Source organism: Lynx canadensis, chromosome B2, assembly GCF_007474595.2.
Source record: "Lynx canadensis isolate LIC74 chromosome B2, mLynCan4.pri.v2, whole genome shotgun sequence".
Taxonomy (NCBI): Eukaryota; Metazoa; Chordata; class Mammalia; order Carnivora; family Felidae; genus Lynx; species Lynx canadensis.
Window position 1 is genome coordinate 129,976,891 of NC_044307.1, and position 19,642 is coordinate 129,996,532.

Below are 19,642 nucleotides of genomic sequence, written 5' to 3' on the forward strand. Positions count from 1 at the left end.
TACAAATGCACCATTGGCTACCAGGGAAAGGAAAGCCAGGGGAGGACTGACAGCTAGGGAAGATGGAGATCCTGAGTACCCATGCAGTTAAGGCAATCAGCACGCAAAGAATGTTATTTAAAGTAAGATTGGGGGTAGGGGGCACCTCCGAGGCTCAGCTGGTTGAGCATCTGATTCTTGATTTCGGCTCAGGTCATGATCTCACGGTTCTCAGAGGTTCCCAGGATGGAGCCCCACATCTGGGCTCTGTGCTGACAACACAGAGTCTGTTTGGGATTCTCTCTCTTCCCCCTCTCTCCCCTCCCCCCACTCACGCTCCCTCTCTCTCTCAAACTAAATAATTAAACATTAAAAAAATAAATAAACATTTTTTAAAAAAGAAAAAATAAGATTACAAGGCTCCTCGCTGGCTCAGTCAGAAGAACATGAGACTCTTGATCTCAGGGTCGTGAGTTCAAGCCTGATGTCGAGTGCAGAGATTACTTAAAATAAAAACTTAAAAAAAAAAAAAAGGATTAGGAGTACACATAACCTCAGGTACACATGAGAGAGAAATCATTTAATCATCTAACAAACATCTGTTGAAGACCTTGATAGGGAAATTATTTTGGATTATTCAGGTGGCTCTAAATGCAATCACAAGTGTCCTTACAAGAATTAGGCAGAAAGATTTACACTGTTGGCTTTGAAGATGGACGGACGGACAAAGGGGCCATGAACCAAGCAAGGAATGTTGCTCCAAAAGCTGGAAAAGGTAAGAAACATATTCTTCTCTAGAGCCTCCAGAGGGCACAGAGCCCTGCTGACACATTGTGGTTTTAGCCCGATGAAATGAATTTAAAACCAACACCTGGAGTCCAGAACTCTAAGAGAATAAACTTGTGGTGTTCTAAGTTACCAAGTTTGCAGTACTTTGTTACAGAAGCCACAGGAAACTAATACACTCTGTTAAGAAGAAAAGACAGGCTAAAACTGGAAGAAAATATTTGCAAACCACATATCCAACAAAGGTCTATTATCAAGAATATATAAAGAACTCTCAAAGTTCAATGGTAAAAAAAAAAAGAAAGAAAGAAAAAGAAAAAAGAAATTCAAACAAAATCCCACTAGAGAATGAGCAAAAATCATCAACAGACACTTCACCAAAGAGGGCATACAGATTGCAAATAAGCACATGAAAAGATACTCCTATCATTAGCCATTAGGGAGATGTAAATCATAACCACAATGAGTTATCACTACCCACCTATCAGGCTGGCTAAAATAAAAAGTAAAAACACAAAATGCTGGCAAATCTGAGGAGGAACAGGATCACTTATAGACTGCTGGTAGGACTGTAAAATGGTACAGCCACTCTGGAAACTAGTTTGGCACTTTCTTAAAAAGCAGGGGCGCCTGGGTGGCGCAGTCAGTTGAGCGTCCGACTTCAGCCAGGTCACGATCTCACAGTCTGTGAGTTCGAGCCCCGTGTCGGGCTCTGGGCTGATGGCTCGGAGCCTGGAGCCTGTTTCCGATTCTGTGTCTCCCTCTCTCTCTGTCCCTCCCCCGTTCATGCTCTGTCTCTCTCTGTTCCAAAAATAAATAAACGTTGAAAAAAAAAATTAAAAAAAAAAAAAAAAAAAAAAAGCAAAACCTGCAGCTAACATATGACCCCGCAATGGCACTCTTAGGCATTCTCCCAAGTAACTGGAAACTTACGTTCATACAGCACATGTAGTCATATAGAGACACAAACGTTCACAGGAGTTTTATTCATAATAGGCAAAAACTGAAAATGACCCAAATGTCCTTCAAAGGATGGACAGTGAAGCAAACGTGTGATATATCCATCGCATGGAATACTACACAGCCATATAAGGAATAAACTACTGATTCACTCAACCCTTGGATGGACCTCAAGGAAATCATGCTGAATGAAAACAACCAAACCCCAGAAGGTTACATAGTCACATATATAAATTCCTGAATGCAAAATCATGGTACAAAGAACAGATTGTGCCTGCCAGGGTTTAAGGGCTTGAGAGGGAATGGTGGTTATAGAGGGTAGCATGAGGGAGCCTAGTGGTGACTGAGCAGTTCTGGTGGCGGGGCAACAAAACGAAACTTGGTATAATGTGCACAGAACTACACGTGTACACACAGAGCTGATGAAATCAGAATATGCTCTGCAGATTGCATCGATGTCGTTTTCCTTGTTTCGATATTGCACTCAAGGTATGTAGATGTTATCACTGAGGAAAGCTGGGTGAAGGGTACATGAGCCTCCCTCCTATACTTTTGCAACTGCCTGTGAATCTATACTTATTTCAAAAGGAGAAGCTAAAACAGTAATAATAAAGGTGGAGTAAACTAGAAATAGCTTGTGATGGAGATTAAGAAGAAATGCCTAGTAAGACAGGAGGAAAACCAGGAGTGTCTGGTGTTAAGGAAGATCCCAGAAAAAAACACACCAAGGACAAAGGTAGGTGACACAGAGGCAATTTTGGTGGAATGATGGAAATGGAAACCAGTGGCTTGAAGAGTGATCTATCTGTGGGTTAAATTTCTAGCTTCTAACTATTATAACAGACTGTTACATCTACATAACAAGTGTTCTGATTCTGAGCTTGCAAATGCTAAGAGCTTACAACTTGTTGAAACACTTACTTCGAACCAGGACTATTTTAAGCACTTTATAAGTATTAACACATTTAGTTGACAACTCAGAGACAGATTCAGTGAGCCTCTCCATCTTATAGACGAGTAAACAGAGACATGGGCTAATTAGGGAATTTGCTCATGTGAGAGCCTGGGACCAGGATCCAGGCAGTCTCTTCCATGCATTCATTTCTGCAACAAATATTTATGGAACACCTACCAGGTGTCAGGTTTCTGGCCATTAAGCTTCAAATTTCTACTCTAGTCACCACCAATCAGTTACTTTATCACTTTTGGGGTTCCAAATAGGTCTAGTTCAAGGGATAGAAGGAGAAGGAACCCTTAAGAGAGTGAGACATAGAAAGTTTAAGGATAAAAAAACTGCAAGAGAATAAATGATGGAGGGGGCCGTGTGACCAAGATTTTCTGTAAAACTATCTTCTGAAGAATTCTACGTGTGGCCATGTAGCTATTTCAAGCATGTAGAAGAGAGTTCGAGACCAAGTGGAGAAGAAGCAGTGGCAGAATACAGAGAGAACCTATGTTTCCCAACGGGGTTCCAAGTCCCGTTCACCTGGAAGGATGCCCGACCGCCGCAGGGGTAGCTGCACAGAGCTGTCCCTCCCTCCACTCAGGCCTCCAGGTGACTGGGCCTGTGCCTTTCATTCTTTCCTTCAGCGTTTCTTTTTCCTGTTCCAGCAAACTTACCTCCTTTACTCCATGTCCTACCTCTCAATGTTATCTTCCTATTTGCTTACAGTAATGTGTATTTTGTGAAAAGTCTCCAATTACTGTGCAAATGAGAGAGAAAAACATGAGTGGTGGGAGTATTTAAAAGGGGAAATCACGTTATTGATGAGGAATAGCCCAGCCCACCATAATGAGGGCGAGTAAGTGAGCAGTTGAGAAGGGTGGGTTAAGGAGAAGGTGGCGAGAATAACCCAAAAACCCCACAGAAGTGAGTTTAGGTGAAATGTTTTTCGATAAAATACATATTTGCTTTGCTGTCAAGTTCAAAATAGACTTAATTCACATAATCTTCAATCCATCCCATCTCCTACTTTCGAACTCTCCCATCAACTCTTCTGTCAAGCCCAATCATTTCTTTACGAATTTGCTTTGTTACTTTTTACCTTGTCCTTTTAACATGCAAAAGTTTTTAATATTTATGTAATTAAAACACATCAATTTTTCTCTTCTGTTTTCTCCCTTTGGTGGTATAAAGAACCATCTTCATTCCAAGTCTTCCAGATCTTCTCCTAACAAACACCAACATTTATTTACCAGTGGCTCCTTTCTGGTTTTAGTCTTCTTATGCTATCTCTTCAATTAGACTTTTACATTTTAACTTACAAAGCACAGTAATAAGCTAACCAATCTTTGACAAAGCAGGAAAGAATATCCAGTGGAATACAGACAGTCTCTTCAGCGAGTGGTGCTGGGAAAACTGGACAGCGACATGCAGAAGAATGAACCTGAACCACTTTCTTACACCAGACACAAAAAGAAACTCAAAATGGATGAAAGACCTCAACGTAAGACAGGAAGCTATCAAAATCTTCGAGAAGAAAGCAGGTAAAGACCTCTTTGATCTTGGCCGCAGCAACTTCTTACTCAACACGTCTCCGGAGGCAAGGGAAACAAAAGCAAAAATGAACTACTGGGACCTCATCAAAATAAATAGCTTCTGCACAGCGAAGGAAACAATCAGCAAAACTAAAAGGCAACCGACAGAATGGGAGAAGATATTTCCAAGTGACATATCAGATAAAGGGTTAGTATCCAAGATCTATAAAGAACTTATCAAACTCAACACCCAAAAAACAAATAATCCAGTGAAGAAATGGGCAAAAGACATGAATAGACACTTCTCCAAAGAAGACATCCAGATGGCCAACTGACACATGAAAAAATGCTCAACATCACTCATCATCAGGGAAATACAAACCAAAACCACCATGAGATACCACCCCACACCTGTCCGAATGGCTAACATTAACAACCCAGGCAACAGATGTTGGCGAGGATGTGGAGAAAGAGGATCTCTTTTGCACTGCTGGTGGGAAGGCAAACTGGAGCAGCCACTCTGGAAAACAGTACGGAGGTTCCTCAAAAAACTAAAAGTAGAACTACCCTATGACCCAGCAATTGCACAACTAGGCATTTATCCAAGGGATACAGGTGTGCTGTTTCAAAGGGACACATGCACCCCCATGTTTATAGCAGCACTATCAACAATAGCCAAAGTATGGAAAGAGCCCAAATGTCCATCGATGGATGAATAGATAAAGAAGATGTGGTATATTTATACAATGGAGTATTATTTGGCAACCAAAAAGAATGAAATCTTGCCATTTGCAACTACATGGATAGAACTGGAGGGTATTATGCTAAGCGAAATTAGTCAGAGAAAGACAAATATACAACTTCACTCATATGAGGTCTTCAAGACACAGAACAGATGAACATAAGGGAAGGGAAACAAAAATGATATAAAAACAGGGAAGGGGACAAAACATAAGAGACTTAAATATGGAGAACAAACAGAGGGTTACTGGAGGGGTTGTGGGAGGGGGGTTGGGCTAAATGGGCAAGGGGCATTAAGGAATCTACTCCTGAAATCATTGTTGCACTATATGCTAACTAATTTGGATGTAAATTAAAAAAATAAAATTTTGGGGCGCCTGGGTGGCGCAGTCGGTTAAGCGTCCGACTTCAGCCAGGTCACGATCTCGCGGTCCAGGAGTTCGAGCTCCGCGTCAGGCTCTGGGCTGATGGCTCAGAGCCTGGAGCCTGTTTCCGATTCTGTGTCTCCCTCTCTCTCTGCCCCTCCCCCGTTCATGCTCTGTCTCTCTCTGTCCCCAAAAAAATAAATAAAACGTTGAAAAAAAATAAAAAATAAAAAAAATAAAATAAAATTTTAAAAAAGTAAATAAAAAATAAATAAACAAAAGCATAGTATTGAATTTCTTTAAAATGACCCAAATCTTTGGGATGCCTGGGTGGCTCAGTTAGTCTGGAGCCTGCTTGGGATCTTCTCTCTCTCTCCCTCTGCCCCTGACCCCCACTTGTGCTCTCTGTCTAAAAAAAACACACACACACAACAAAAAAAAAAAGCAAAACAAAAAAACATATCTTTACCATGTTAACTAATTATTTGTGTGTGTTCTCCTTTAGGCTTTGTTTATTTGATGAAAAAAAACTTTTATTTATTGAGGATAATATGTCAGGGCTTTACAAACATGATCTCTTTTAATCTACACAACTCTGTGAGCTAGATACTATATACCCATTTTATAGAAGAGGCCTCTGTGGCTGAAAGGATAAGAACCTGTCAAAGTTAGTTGGCTGTCAGTAGCCGCTCTGGGGTTTGAACATATGCCTATCCAAACTTTAAACATACCCATACAATATAAAATAATTTGTATTTCTGTTTGCCTAATGTTGAATATCACATGTAGCTGTGATAGTTAATGTCATGTTTGTACCTAGTATTCGTAATCGTTTCAATAACAGCACATTATTCAACACAGTCATATACCACAATTTAACCATTTCCCTTCAATGGAAGTTTTAAATGCTTCCTAGTCTTCCCTATTACATAGAACCCTGAAATGACAAGGATTGCTTTTATGCTCCCAAACTATTTCCTTAAGATAAATGCCACACAACTGTATTACAAGGTCAAATGATATGAACATTTATTTTTTGAGGCTGCTAATTACATTATGCCAGGTTGCCTTCCAAAAATGTTGTAATGATTAGACTGGTAGGGTTGTATTGATTTTTGTACAAACTCACTAATTTTAGATGACATTTTTAAAAAAATACATTTTTAAGCTCTCTCAAAACCATTTTCCCTTCTTTTATAACCCAGGCTTATGTTGGTATATTAAAATCACAAACTAGGATAGAAATTTCCTAGTGCAAACACTTTACTTTAAACATGAAGAGAGTGGGCGCCTGGGTGGCGCAGTCGGTTAAGCGTCCGACTTCAGCCAGGTCACGATCTCGTGGTCTGTGAGTTCGAGCCCCGCGTCAGGCTCTGGGCTGATGGCTCGGAGCCTGGAGCCTGTTTCCGATTCTGTGTCTCCCTCTCTCTCTGCCCCTCCCTCATTCATGCTCTGTCTCTCTCTGTCCCAAAAATAAATAAAAAACGTTGAAAAAAAAAATTAAAAAAAAAAAAAAACAAAAACATGAAGAGAGTAAGACCAAGATCGTCAGAGCCAGACATTCTAGCTATCTGTATTGGCCATATAAATATGTCTACTATGTACAAAAGTTATGAAAATGCTAGTATCCTACCTATTACATGAATACAGCATATTGCACTTTCAAATTCCTCAGAGCTTAACAGATTTGGCCCTAGATACATTTCTGGTTTCATCTTAAACGCTTCTCGTAAGTACGTAGTGTACTTTGAATCACCTCAACTATCTTCGAAGTGAGTTAAGATTTGAAGTTTCCGTAGTGGGGAGGGGATGATTGAACAAAGAACAAGATTTATGACAAGCACTTCTTCCCCTTTGTTTAAGGCCTGCAAGAACAGGTACCGGCCCAAACCACAAGGGCCTCCTTGACCCTGTGTAGGAATAGGTAAACTAGGCAATCCCATCCCCAAGCACTTATAATCCAATTAAGAGACAAAAATGTCAAGGCCAGAGAGATCTTGGAAACTATTTGGATCCATCTCCTTCTATAGAGTAGGAAGGGAAACCCCAGGGGGAGGCAGCAAAAGGTAGTAAAAGGACTTAAGTGTTTAGGCCAGAAGTCTAGAGAATAGTGCAGAGGTATGTGAATGAAATGTCCCAATATATTATGAACAAACGACACTTAAAGGTTAAAGGAAAATAAAGACCCAAAAAATGAAAGGATGAAAAAAAAAAAAAAAACCAACACAGCTCGGATACAGGAGTGGGAATGCTCAATGACTTATTAAAGTCTGCTGTTTCTGAAAACCTCCATTCAGTCCTCTATGGTAGCATCTCGGAAAATCTCCAGACATAAATACTTTGAAGAGAGCTCATGAAGCAAATGAAAGTAGACAAAAGGGCCCGCAAATTCTGAGTTCCTAGCATTCAGGCATCGTCTGCCCTCCAGAGCTCTCACCTATGAAGGGTGAGAGCTTACTTTAAGATATTTTAGCTTCCTGTGTATATATTATCATCCTCCCTCGTAAGAAGCTGCCTAAGATATTATTGAAATGATTTGGGGAAGAGTGAAATTTTGATATTGTGAGAAGTAAAGGAGATGGTTCATTTTCAGAAATACTAAATAAAAGCTGGGCTGTCCAGTTAACCTAATAGGTCTACAACCTACTGGAAATATGTGCAACCCTCACCCCCACCCCCACCCCCCTACAATGGAGTCCCAAACCCTTAGACACTTCACTTCCTGGTTCTTCTTCCGGTCTCTGTCTGGTGGACTTATTTTCACAGGTTTTGCAATGAACATGTGCCATAGAATAAAGGGAGGAGGGAATGAAAGTCTCTGCCTCACTGCAGGGAATAGGTTTGTCCCAATCAGACTACCTTTTGCCTTACATGGGCATAGGCAACCTCCGGGAAAGGCTGTAACCTCTGTAGTACTCAGCCAATGAGAAATCAGGGGAGGGACCTGTGTGCTAGGAGATAAATTGCCTGCTGTGACTGTCACCAATGTGCCTGTTCATCAGACACCCACGCTTGGTTGATTAAAGCCTTGCTTCACTGTGCTCTGAGTCTTGGCCTCTTTCCTTTGATCAGGTCAGTGGGCTTATTTCTCATAGATGTCAAGTGAAAACTCCTTGTCTCCAACTTAGAGTAATTAGTAACATAAAAGAAGTTCAGGACAAACATCCATATTACAAGTTACAAATTAATTTTTAAATGTGTATGTCAACAATAATCAAAGTATCAGAATGCTATGTATCTTGTAAGTTTAATGGAGGAAATAAATTATGAAATGTGTTCAAAGAATAGGTCCTAAAATCAAGTCAGTGGATCAGGACCAGCAGTACCACGTCGGCCAATTTGTGGATGTGGATGTGACATGGAAATGCTCTACCAGCAAGGGCATCATCTGGCCCAAGAGGACCATGTGCCCATCCAGATGAACATGGCTGAGGTTGACCAGGTGACAAGTAGGTTCAACAGCCAGTTTAAAACCTACACTATCTGTGGACCAGTTAACAGGATGGGGGAGTCAGATGACTCCATCCTCCTACTAGCCAAGGCCAACAGCATCGTTTCAGAGAACTTCTGACTGGAGAGGCTCACAGATGGAACATTTGTCATAAATAGCAACCCCCGAAAAAAAAAAAAAAAAAAATTCAATGAAATTAAAGTACCAGGAAAACTGTACATAGGAAGGTTAAATACTGTTCTGTGAAACTTTTATTTCAGTTATAGTTCTGTGTGAGTTTATTGCGTTGTAATATAAAGTAGACTTTTTTTATTGTGAGTCACCTCCAAAAAAGTATGAGAAACAAGTTTAAAAGAACATTATGTAAGTAACAGAAACAAATGGAGAGATGCTGTAATACATCATGGCTTAGAGAAAAAAAATTGGTTGTAATAGAGAATGAATGCAGGGGTAATAGTATGAGTAGAGAACAAAGAATATACCAAAATCAGCTGCAGTACTAAATTTCCAATGCCAAGCATAGTGTACTCAATAAACATGTATGGAATGAATTAATTAATAATTATGGAACTAATTAACTATTGGAGACCAGAAGCCACTAAGGATAGGAATATGAAAAAAAAAGAATATAATCAAAAGCATGTATGAAAAAAAGATTTACAGCAGCCTTAGAGAAATGTAAAACTGAAGGGCATTTTACACATGTATATGTGTGCAGGTGCATATATTTATATACATATACGTATATAAGCCAACACACACTTTTATCCCTATTAAAGAGCTCACTGGTCCTCATAAGTATGGGTAAAGCTTAGATTATACACAAATCTGATTAGAGCTCTTCTTAATCAGCAGTCCTGAACGGAGCGAGAGAGGGAAGTGAAAAAAAAAAAACAGGGCAGTAGCATGGAAGGATGAATGAATGAATGGTAGATCTGACTGTACAGGGACTTGTTTTTACCCTGCTCTTTATCAGATACATCCTCAGCGTCCTTTCTCCTACTAGACAGGTTCAAGAGGTCATAAATACACAATAATGTAACTTTCCGGATTTGCGAGTGTGTCTTCGGGGAAAGAAGGGGACGCAGCACGTACATACCAGCAGCAGCTGAATGGGGGTGTTTGGTTCATACTTGATACCAGTGAAAAAAGAAATGATTTTTTTATTTCCTCTCCTCCTTCCCCCACAGCACTGTGCGAATGGACTAAAGAAAACTTCAGGGGAGTAAAGCCAGCAGTTCACCCAGAAATGTGACCGCCATCGAGATTATGGTGACGAGAAAGCACACGCAGGACGTTTGCTTAAATGCCCGGGTCGGGAAGAGGGACCAAAGAAAAGTTCCCACCCACGGCACGCACCTCCTGGGCTCCTCACCATTTGCATCGCTTCCTCCATCCACTTTTCGGTTTCCTCCGCCGTCACCGAGCACCCGGCGCCACCAGTAGCCGGCGTGGAGGCCGCCTTTGCCTCCATCGTGCACCCGGGCCGTGGCGCTCAGCGCCCGAGGCTGAAGCAACAGCAGCGGAGCGCCGGCAACGGAACGCGGCGGACGCGAGCCGCGGTTTCCAGGGAAGTCGAACGGCGATGCACTCGGGAGCGAATTCTAGACGGACCCGGGGGGCACGGACCAGTGAGCGGCGACGGCGGCGCGGCGGCAGCAGCAGAAAGCGCAGCTGCTCGCCTGTAGTCCACGCCCCCTCCCCGCCCCGGTGACAGTCTCTGCGGAAAGTCGCGTTTGTGATTTCTGGAGAGCACCGAGCGGGACTACGGAGGTGCTGCCTGGTCGTTGGGGCCAAGTGACGAGGAAACGCTTTCCTGGCGAACAGCCCCTCCCCACCCCCGCCGCCCTTAGCCCGCACCTTCAGGGTCTGAAGATGCTGAGCTCTATGTGGAATTTTCTAAAACGTCACAAAAAGAAATGCATCTTCCTGGGCACAGTGCTCGGAGGTGGGTGACAGCGTCCTCGGAAAGGGACATTGGGAGAAGGGGGCGGAAGAGAGGTGACTGTCTTGGAAAATAGAGGCCGGGCGACCATAGTCCCGGATATGTGGAGGGGCTTTCGCTCGCCGGTCGGACGGGGCTCTGGGTGACGAACCCCTAAGGGTCTTCCTGTCTCTGCGGTTGTCGGATTTGTATCTTTTGTGCTGTAGCTGCCCCTTATTCTGTTTCTCTCCTCCCCTTTCTTCTCGCGGACCTTGGGAGAACCCACCACAATTAAGTTTCTGTTTCAAGATAATCATTCTCTTACCGACACATTTCAAATTGTTTTCCTGGGAGATTCTTCGTTTCTCTTTGGCACTCTCCGTATTTTATTTGGCTTTCATCCTTCGCAGAAGTTTCATAATGTTCTAGGAGAGTTACCTAAAGCCTGCCCTTCCAGCGTTGTTTAAAGTTAGGGGCGCCTGGGCGGCTTAGTGAGTGAACCTGGAGCCTGCTTGGGATTCTCCCTCTCTCTCTCCGTCTATCCCCCCCCCTCCTCCCTTCCTCTGCCCCTCTCCCCAGCTCGCCTGCGCGGGCTCTCTCTCTGTCTCAATAAAAAAAAAAAAAAATTAATTTGAATTTTTGAAAACTGCACAGTTATTCTAAATGACTGGGAGGTATATACTAGACAAACACAAATCAGTGTTTTAGTTCTGTTTCTGCTTCTTTAGAATACAAATTATGCAGTAGGAAATGTTTGAGAGATGTTGTGCCGTCTTCCTGGGGATCTTCAAGGTTGGGATCAGTGCCCATCCAGCTGGTGTAACGGAGTTGCACAGGCTGAGAGGCGATTTGGAAACAGGGAAGATAATCCTGAGAGCCTTTTGCCCCATAGGACAGTCATGCCATAATATGCAGGGACTTGAAGGAGAGAATAAAAAGCCATGTGAGATACAGGAGAAGGAAGCATAGGAATGTTAAGAGGGAATTTTTAGAATTTGACTTTTTGAGCAATTACCACTAACTACATGCTTCGGTTACAGAAGTACTTAAAAACAAGAACAGCAGTTTTCCAAACAATTTGATTGCCTCTCTCTTACTATTAGATTATATTCTATTGCCCCCCAAACAATGTGAAATTAACAATACTATTGACATCAATAACTCAGATCCGTTGATTCTTGAAAGCTTGAAATCAGCTTGTTGATGGTGAGGAGAGTCTTTTCCTGATCTCTGAGGTGTATCACAAATCAGTAAGTTTTTAGGTAAAGTTTTACAGCATTCTTTGAGAAATCCTTTACCAATAAGGTATATTTTCCAGTATCTTCAGCCATTAACATCTAATGTACAGAGCTCCCTCAACTTACAATGGGGTTATGACCCAATAAACTCATCGTAAGTCAAAAGTACATTTAATACAACTAACCTACCAAACATCATAGCTTAGCCTATTCTATCTGAAGAACACTTAACTTTAGGTGACAGTTGGGCAAAAGCCTGTTTTATAATGAAGTGTCAATACCTCATGTAATTTATTGAATACTGTACTGAAAGTGAAAAACAGAATGGTTGAATGAGTACTGAATGATCGTAAGAATTGTTTACTCTCAGTGATGGAATGGCTGACTGGGAGTGGGGCTCACTGCCACCCAGCATCACCAGAGAATATTGTACCACATATTTGCTAGCCCAGGAAAAGATCAAAATTCAAAGTATGGATTCTACTGAATGCGTATTACTTTCGTATCATCACGAAGTTGAAATTTTCATAATTCAGGGACTGTATATTTCTCTTATACCAAGACTACTAAATCTATCTTATTTGTAGAAGTTAAAGACATATGTATGATGGAAGAACTATAAATAAAATATTTTTTGGCACTACTGAAGGAAGGAAAATAATCTCTCTTTAGCAATCTCAGAATAGCGTACCCCATCAGATTTATGGAATAACCTAATGGTAGATTAGATGTAATGGAACAAGGAGCAAAAGAGTATACTTAAGAGATAGTTATAAATTTTTTGAAAAATCTATTGAGAGCGTTATAATTACAGATTAAGAGGAATGAGAAGGGGTGGGGGAAGTCCACAGGGATAGAAAGAGAAAATAATCCTAGTGTTTTGTATCTTCAAGGGAAAGGTTCTACAACATGTTACATTTCAGTTAACATAAGACATAGTTATCAAGTGCCTGTAGTGTTGAAGGTGAAATGATTAGAAATACAAGAGTTACAGATTTTTAATAGTAATAGCTACCATTTGTTGGGTGCCCAGTGGGCACTGTGCTAAGCTCTTCTAGTCAGTGGGCATGATGAGTAGTTATTTTTTTTAAGCTTCTTTGTTTCGAGAGGGAGACAAAGAGAGAGTAAGCTTGAATGGGAGAAGGGCAGAGAGAGGGAGGGAGGGAGGGAGGGGGAGAGAGAGAGAGAGAGAGAGAGAGAGAGAGAGAGAGAGAGAGAGAGAGAATCCCAAGCAGGATCCACGTTGTCAGCATGGAGCCCAACTCCAGATGAGATCATGACCTGAGCAGAAATCAAGAGTCAGACACTTAACTGACTAAGTCACCCAGGCACCCCAAAACTGAATTTATGATGTGGGAAGACTAGAAGATACTTTGCTTTACCAGGAGTGTTCTGAAAGGAAACATCAAAACATTTATGTTTAGTTTTGAGGTATTTCATGAATGTTTTCATTATTCATAAATAAAACCATAGCACAGAAGAAATTTTTAAAGCACCTTATAAACCCAGTTTTTCATTTTATGGATGAAAAAATCTAGACACAGAGAGAGGAAGAGTCTTGCTCAAAATTACCTGCCTAGTTGGTGCCACAACCATCAATACCTACTGTCTTCAGGTCAGATTCAGGCAGCCAATCGAGTATATAGATGATCCTGAGCCCCATATTTTAGCTAATGAATTCTCTGTCTTCGTTTTTATTTTCCTAGGGAAAAAAAAATCAGAATATGTTAATTTTAGGAATGAGACCCTGGCTAAATTTCACCATTTATGGGAACTGACTTCAATGCTAACTCAAAATAATAATAATGAGCTGTGGCATTTTATCCTAATTCTATGTACTCGTTTGCTGGTGTTGCCATAACTAAGTACGACAAACTGAGTGGCTTAAGCAACAGAAATGTATTGTCTCGTAGTTCTGGAGCCCAGAAACCCAAGATCAATGTGTTGGCAGGATTTGTTTCTTCTGAGAGTCATAAGAGAAGGATCTTTTGCAGACCCTTCTCCTTGGTTTGTAGGTGGTCTTCTCCTCTGTGTCTTTACATCATCTTCCTTCAACACCTGTCTGTGTCCAAGTTTCCTCTTTTCAGAATACCAGTCAAGTTGGATTAGAGCCCACCCTAATGACCTTCTTTTAACTTGATTACCTCTATAAAGACCTTATCTCCAAATAAGGTCATATTCTGAAGTAAGGGGACTTCAACATATGAATTGGGAAGGATGGGTGTGATACAGTTCAATCCACAACAATTCATTTTCTTTTAGCTTTTGTTAGAATATACTACACTTATCAAACAAACATGGTAAGTAGTTCCTGAAAAATTTTTATCAGATACTGTTGAGAATCTAATGAAAGTTTTTCTCCCAGAAAAACACATATGCTAGCCATTTACTGTTATTCGAGAAAATTCTTAGCTACACAGAGGGCATCACTGCAGTGTTTCATTTTACATCATTACTATTATTTGAGAAATAATAGTAATTTTACACATAACTTTAAGCAATCAGTTGTGCAAATAAAATACAATTCATTGAGAATTAGTTGTTACATAAGAATTGCCTGTCAAAGAGTTAGTGAAGCATAAGCCAGTTTCTTCATTCTGTTGGTATTATGGCACTATCATCAGTTTATTGAGAAAGGATTACAAGAAAAGTAGTTATGAAGCCACTTATATGACATTTATTTGCTCTTTAAACATAATTACAATACATTTATTTGCATACAGACATAACAGTCATACTTTATTTCTAATTATTTGCAGGACATACTTTTTACTGAACTATTATTTTTTAGAATATATATGTTATCAGTTTATAATGCTTATATTAGTGAAAATATTTCAGGATATGTGCTTGCTTTGCAGTTCTTAAAGGGCTGCCTTATCCCCACTCGTGACAAATAGACCAAATCCAATGATTTAGGTCTTGCAAAGTTCTTAGGTTCTTTTTGGCAGATATTGGGGGCCACAGACAGTTGGAGATAGGTGAGGATTAGTTACTCCCTTACAAATTTGTTGCCAGGTTATAAGGAAACAAGTTCTAACACACATAAAAACAATCTATTAGCCAGGATAAATAAAACAGTATCCTAACTACGTTTTATGAGCTTATTGAAGTTTGTGTCCTCTTTCAGTACCGCAACAGAAACGCGCATGAAAGATTAGCCTGAAGCAAATGCAGCAGTATTCCAGTGGTAGGATTCTGTTGGCCATTTGGTTAGCAACTTTGACATTTGGTTAACTCCTTTCACTAAGAAGAATCCACTTAACTAGCAGTTGAGGTTTCAAGGCTAAACCATTCCTAGGGAAGAAGGACTTGGCTAGATCCTTATATTCTTGCTCAAGTGAGTATTACTAAAATAGTTTTAGCCAATCCAGTATCTTAAACACCACTGACTTAATCTATGAAAATCCATTTGATATTCATTATGTTAGATAAAAGTTAGGTGAAGTACTTAAACCTTGGAGTTTGGCTTTTGGTCAAATGCTAACTAACCACTCTGGAGTATTCACATTCACAGTTAGGACAATTGACTGCCCCTGAGGCATAGAATAAAATGTGCACATTTGTATCATACTGTCTGTGTTGAAATGTGCTCAGCAAAATTATAGGCCTCATGATCCCACCTATATTTTTATGCTGTAGTGTTGTAATTTAGGAATTTCTGTATCTTCTTCCATCTCTCTTTTCCACTGAAGTTACTATTTCTAGATGTCTGCCTGACAACCTACCTTTCTTGGATTCTTTAAAATTTTTATCTATAAATAAATAAATACATAAATATTTTATCTTAAGTTTAAAAAAAATATGTTGACTGAAGAAAATATGGAAAATACCAAGAAGCAAATAGAAGAAAGAGATCAGCTGCTATCCCACTATTCAATAATGATCATTGTTTATTATATGTTAAAACCCATCTGTTTTTCTATGTATCTACTTATGTTAAAAAGGGAAACATCCAGGATCTTATTTTATAAATCTAGCAATATAATATGAATATTTCCTTGGATTATTAACTATTTTAGCAATGTGGTTTTTAATGGCTACCTAAGATTTCATAAGATTATTGTATGTATAGACTATAATTTATTTAAACAACCCCCTGTTGCTGGACACTTAAAATATCTCCAGTTCACTATTAAAGGCACTGCTAGACTTTGTACATTTAATTTGTTTCTGTTTCTTCAGGCCTAGTCCTTATTGGCCGTCCGTCCATCATTGGCTGTTAAATGCCAGTCTCCTTTTCCTTCTATTTAGGTCACAATTCTTACACAAGTTCTTTAACTTAGGTTTTTAAACATTACGATTTTTAGCTTTTCATTGCTATAAGCCTTATAGCAATGAAGCAGGTTTAAAATACTATTTGGAATTTTTAACAGTCTAATTAGATTAATATACTTGCTTGTTTTAAAAAAATAATTTTAGGAGTATATATCCTGGGAAAATATGGACAGAAGAAAATCAGAGAAATACAAGAAAGAGAGGCTGCAGAATACATTGCTCAAGCACGACGACAGTATCATTTTGAAAGTAACCAGAGGACTTGCAATATGACCGGTAAGGCAAAGAGAAACATTTCTACATGTGTAATGTTCCTTGATGATTTATACTAATTTGCATACCTCTAGGACCAAAGTTAGAGGAAAAGGCAAAAGGAGAACGATAAGTCTAGCAAATATTTATATGATTTAACTGCAATACATCATTTAACGTGGATTTTAAAAATCAATATAAATGAATACAATATACAGTAAAGGTTCATTGATTTCACTTATTTTTTCATCAAATACTTGAGGTACCCAGTACTGGGAAAACAAAAGGTGAACACTAAAAAAAAAAAAAAAAAATCCCTGACCTTTAGAATTTATATGCTAGTGAGAGTAACAAACGATAATAAAACAAATAAATAACTTCAGGTAGTGGTAGCTCCTATAAGGAGAATAAAGCTGTGTGAGAGGTGGGGATTTAAGAAATGGCAATCAGGAGAGTCAGGCCTCCTTGAGAACTAAATGATACAGTGGAGGGAGCAAAATGCTATGGTGGCAAATGAGTTTGGCACATTCAAGAAATAGCAAAAGGGCTAAGTAGCTAGAGCGGAATGAGCAGTGGGAAGTAAGTCTACAAGGATAGGCCTGATTTCATGGGGCCTCCTATGCGTAGTAAAGAGTCCTAAGTGTGTTAAATGACAGTAGGCAACTACAGACCCGTGAGTGTAGCACAGTAGTATATACTACTCAACATGAATTAATGGTAATAATTTAACCCGGAAGCCTACTGGGAGAATGCTGTAACACAGTCAACTGCCCACATTTGAAGAGAACGAGTGTTCTAACTGGCATAACCCTTCAAGAATTAGTTCTCAAATCCATGTCAAACCTCTTTTTTTCTTTTTGGTTTTTTTTTTAATGTTTTGAGAGAGAGAGAGACAGAGCAAGAGCAGGGGATGGGCAGAGAGAGAGAGGGAAACATGGAATCTGAGGCAGGCTCCAGGCTCTGAGTTGTCAGCACAGAGCCCGATGTGGGGCTCAAACCCACAAACCGCGAGATCATGACCTGAACCGAAGTCAGACGCTCAACCAACTGAGCCACCCAGGTGCCCCCCTCTTTCTTTTTTATTGGTTAAAACTTTTTCTCTAACGCTTCTTTCAAGAACAGCTAATTTAGAAAGAATTTATAAAGGTAGATTCTCTTTGTTTAGTTTTGAAAGTAAATTTTTTTTCCTGCGTTTAAAGGACTTTATTTTTAGTATAATGCTAATACTTCATTCTATAAAGCAAACAGTAATCATAAACACTGTGTGTGATGACAACTCGGATAAAGCACAATGAGTCCGGTTGCCAGTTTCTCCTTGTAATGTCTGCGTCTTTGGGCAACTCTAAATCTCCGTTCTCTTTTCTGTAAAATAATCATCATAAAACCCGCTTCATAAATGTTTTGTAGAATGTGATGAAATAATGCATGTAAGTGCTTGGTGCTTAATAAATACTCTGTAAATAACTTTTTAAAAATTACATAATTCTTTAAATTGAATAAGGTAGTCTGGAGTCTCAAAATATATTTCAATTTGACATGGACCCTTGTGTCTGTTTGGGTCCTCTGGGAAACAGATGCTAAGATGGGATTAGATATCAAGAGATATATTAGGGGAAACAGCTGTGAAGGATAAAGGAGTGAGAGCAGAAGGAGGCAAGGAAAGCCTTTAGACCATAGTGCAGGTCTTTCATGGAAAGGGAATGGAAAGGGAGAAGAAAGATTGGGTAAAAAAGTCTCAAGTCTACAGCACAGTTTCAAGAAAGTTTTAGCAGGCCAGTGGGAAGTCCTTAAGCCCAAGTTCCCTGGTAGACAAGACCTACAGGAATGGATCTGTGTTTAGTATCTCCATGGAGCACTCTCATTGTCTGGGAGTGGTGCAGATCTGGTAATGGACCCAAGAGGGGTGGCAGCAGGGGCTGCCACCCCACCACGCTCCTCCTAGCAGATTTGGATTTGGTGGCACATTTCCATGATCATCACAACCCTCAGATGAATAAATAGCTGCTTAGGTAATTAAAAATAAAATAGGATAGGAGCCAAATATAGGTCCACTGAAAAACTTTCCAAATTAGCTTTCTGGGATACATTGATAATGGGGTTGCAAATCATATGATTAAGTTTTTATCCTTCTGAATAATATGTAGTGGGTATACTAGAAAAATTTAGTACTTTCAGGTAAATATAGCTGGGTTTTTTTTACCCAAAAAGTTGGCCCCAACTTGACAGATAGCATCTAATGAAATGCTTCTGTGTTCTGCCCAGTGGCTTTATCTTCTTCATGATTTTACTAAAGATTTAGGAGAGATGCTTATGAAATTTATACACGACACAGTGCTAGGCTGGGATAAATGAATTGTTCTGCATTAAAAGTCTGTTGTACAGATACAGAATTGTCTAAGTTTGCTTGCAAGCAAGATACATGAATAAAGGTTGGGAATTCTAGTTGAACATAAGCTTGTTATAAACAGTTTGATATGACTTCTAGAAATACTAAATTAATCTTAGACTACAGTAATAAAATTGTGGTTCAGATCAAAGGTAGTTACAGTACACATGCTCTGGAGTAGTTGGAGTACAGTCCATTTCTGACTCTCACATGTTAAGAATATACAAACTGGAATGTGCCAGAAGAGGCCAAATAAGGATAATAATAAGAGCTAACACTTACCAAGCATTCTCATGTGCAAAGAAGCACTGTTCTAAATCCTTTATATGTCTCAATCAGTCCTTACAACAATTCTATAAGGTAGATCCAATGTTATCCTGAGTTTACAGAGAAAACTGAAGCACTGAGAGGTTAAATAACTTCCTCAGGGTCACACAGATTCATAACTGGTGAAGGGTTGTTTTGTGATTTGTGGTTGGACTGAGGGGTGTTTATCATGGAGACCGGATGGCTAAAGAAAAACATGAATGCTGTATTCAACTAGATACAGAAATATATTTGTTCACTGTTAAAAAAAAAAAATGCCTGGAAGAGAAGAATTGAATAGGCTTAAAGGGAAAGTAAAAGGCTCTTATCAGGAGAATTGGTGAAGAGACTCTTCTTAAATCATGTTGTTTTACCACATAATCTTTAAACTAGTTCCCTGTTAACTCTGTTTTCTGAATGTAGGACTCTAGCCTTGATTTTTCTTGGTAAGGTAGCATCTCGCATTTGAGCTAGGTATATATCAACTACACTAAGAGA

The 19,642-nt window shown here is 39.7% G+C and overlaps 3 protein-coding genes and 1 pseudogene across 6 annotated transcripts in view; 2 read left to right on the forward strand and 2 right to left on the reverse strand.

Annotated features, from left to right (window-relative positions):
• The window catches only part of ADAT2 (adenosine deaminase tRNA specific 2), a 41,363-nt gene extending 31,097 nt beyond the window's left edge, over positions 1 to 10,266 (reverse strand). For both annotated transcript variants that reach the window (XM_032593258.1, XM_030316497.2), the window contains exon 1: positions 10,136 to 10,266. In XM_032593258.1, the coding sequence (XP_032449149.1) occupies positions 10,136 to 10,234 (99 nt within the window). In that variant the 5' untranslated portion in view covers positions 10,235 to 10,266. The remainder of the gene's footprint in view (positions 1 to 10,135) is intronic.
• LOC115514644 lies at positions 8,576 to 8,880 on the forward strand (annotated as a pseudogene).
• Positions 10,267 to 10,403: 137 nt separating the features above from the next.
• Positions 10,404 to 19,642, forward strand: part of PEX3 (peroxisomal biogenesis factor 3) — a 33,731-nt gene continuing 24,492 nt past the window's right edge. For all 3 annotated transcript variants that reach the window (XR_003968984.2, XR_003968985.2, XM_030316484.2), the window contains exons 1-2: positions 10,404 to 10,708; positions 16,345 to 16,476. Coding sequence is in view for 1 of the 3 variants with exons in the window: in XM_030316484.2 (XP_030172344.1) it covers positions 10,636 to 10,708; positions 16,345 to 16,476 (205 nt within the window). In the remaining 2 variants the exon portion in view is untranslated. The remainder of the gene's footprint in view (positions 10,709 to 16,344; positions 16,477 to 19,642) is intronic.
• The window catches only part of FUCA2 (alpha-L-fucosidase 2), a 53,834-nt gene continuing 47,689 nt past the window's right edge, over positions 13,498 to 19,642 (reverse strand). Inside the window, exon 8 of the mRNA XM_030316480.1 lies at positions 13,498 to 13,624. Within this exon, the coding sequence (XP_030172340.1) occupies positions 13,534 to 13,624 (91 nt within the window). The 3' untranslated portion in view covers positions 13,498 to 13,533. The remainder of the gene's footprint in view (positions 13,625 to 19,642) is intronic.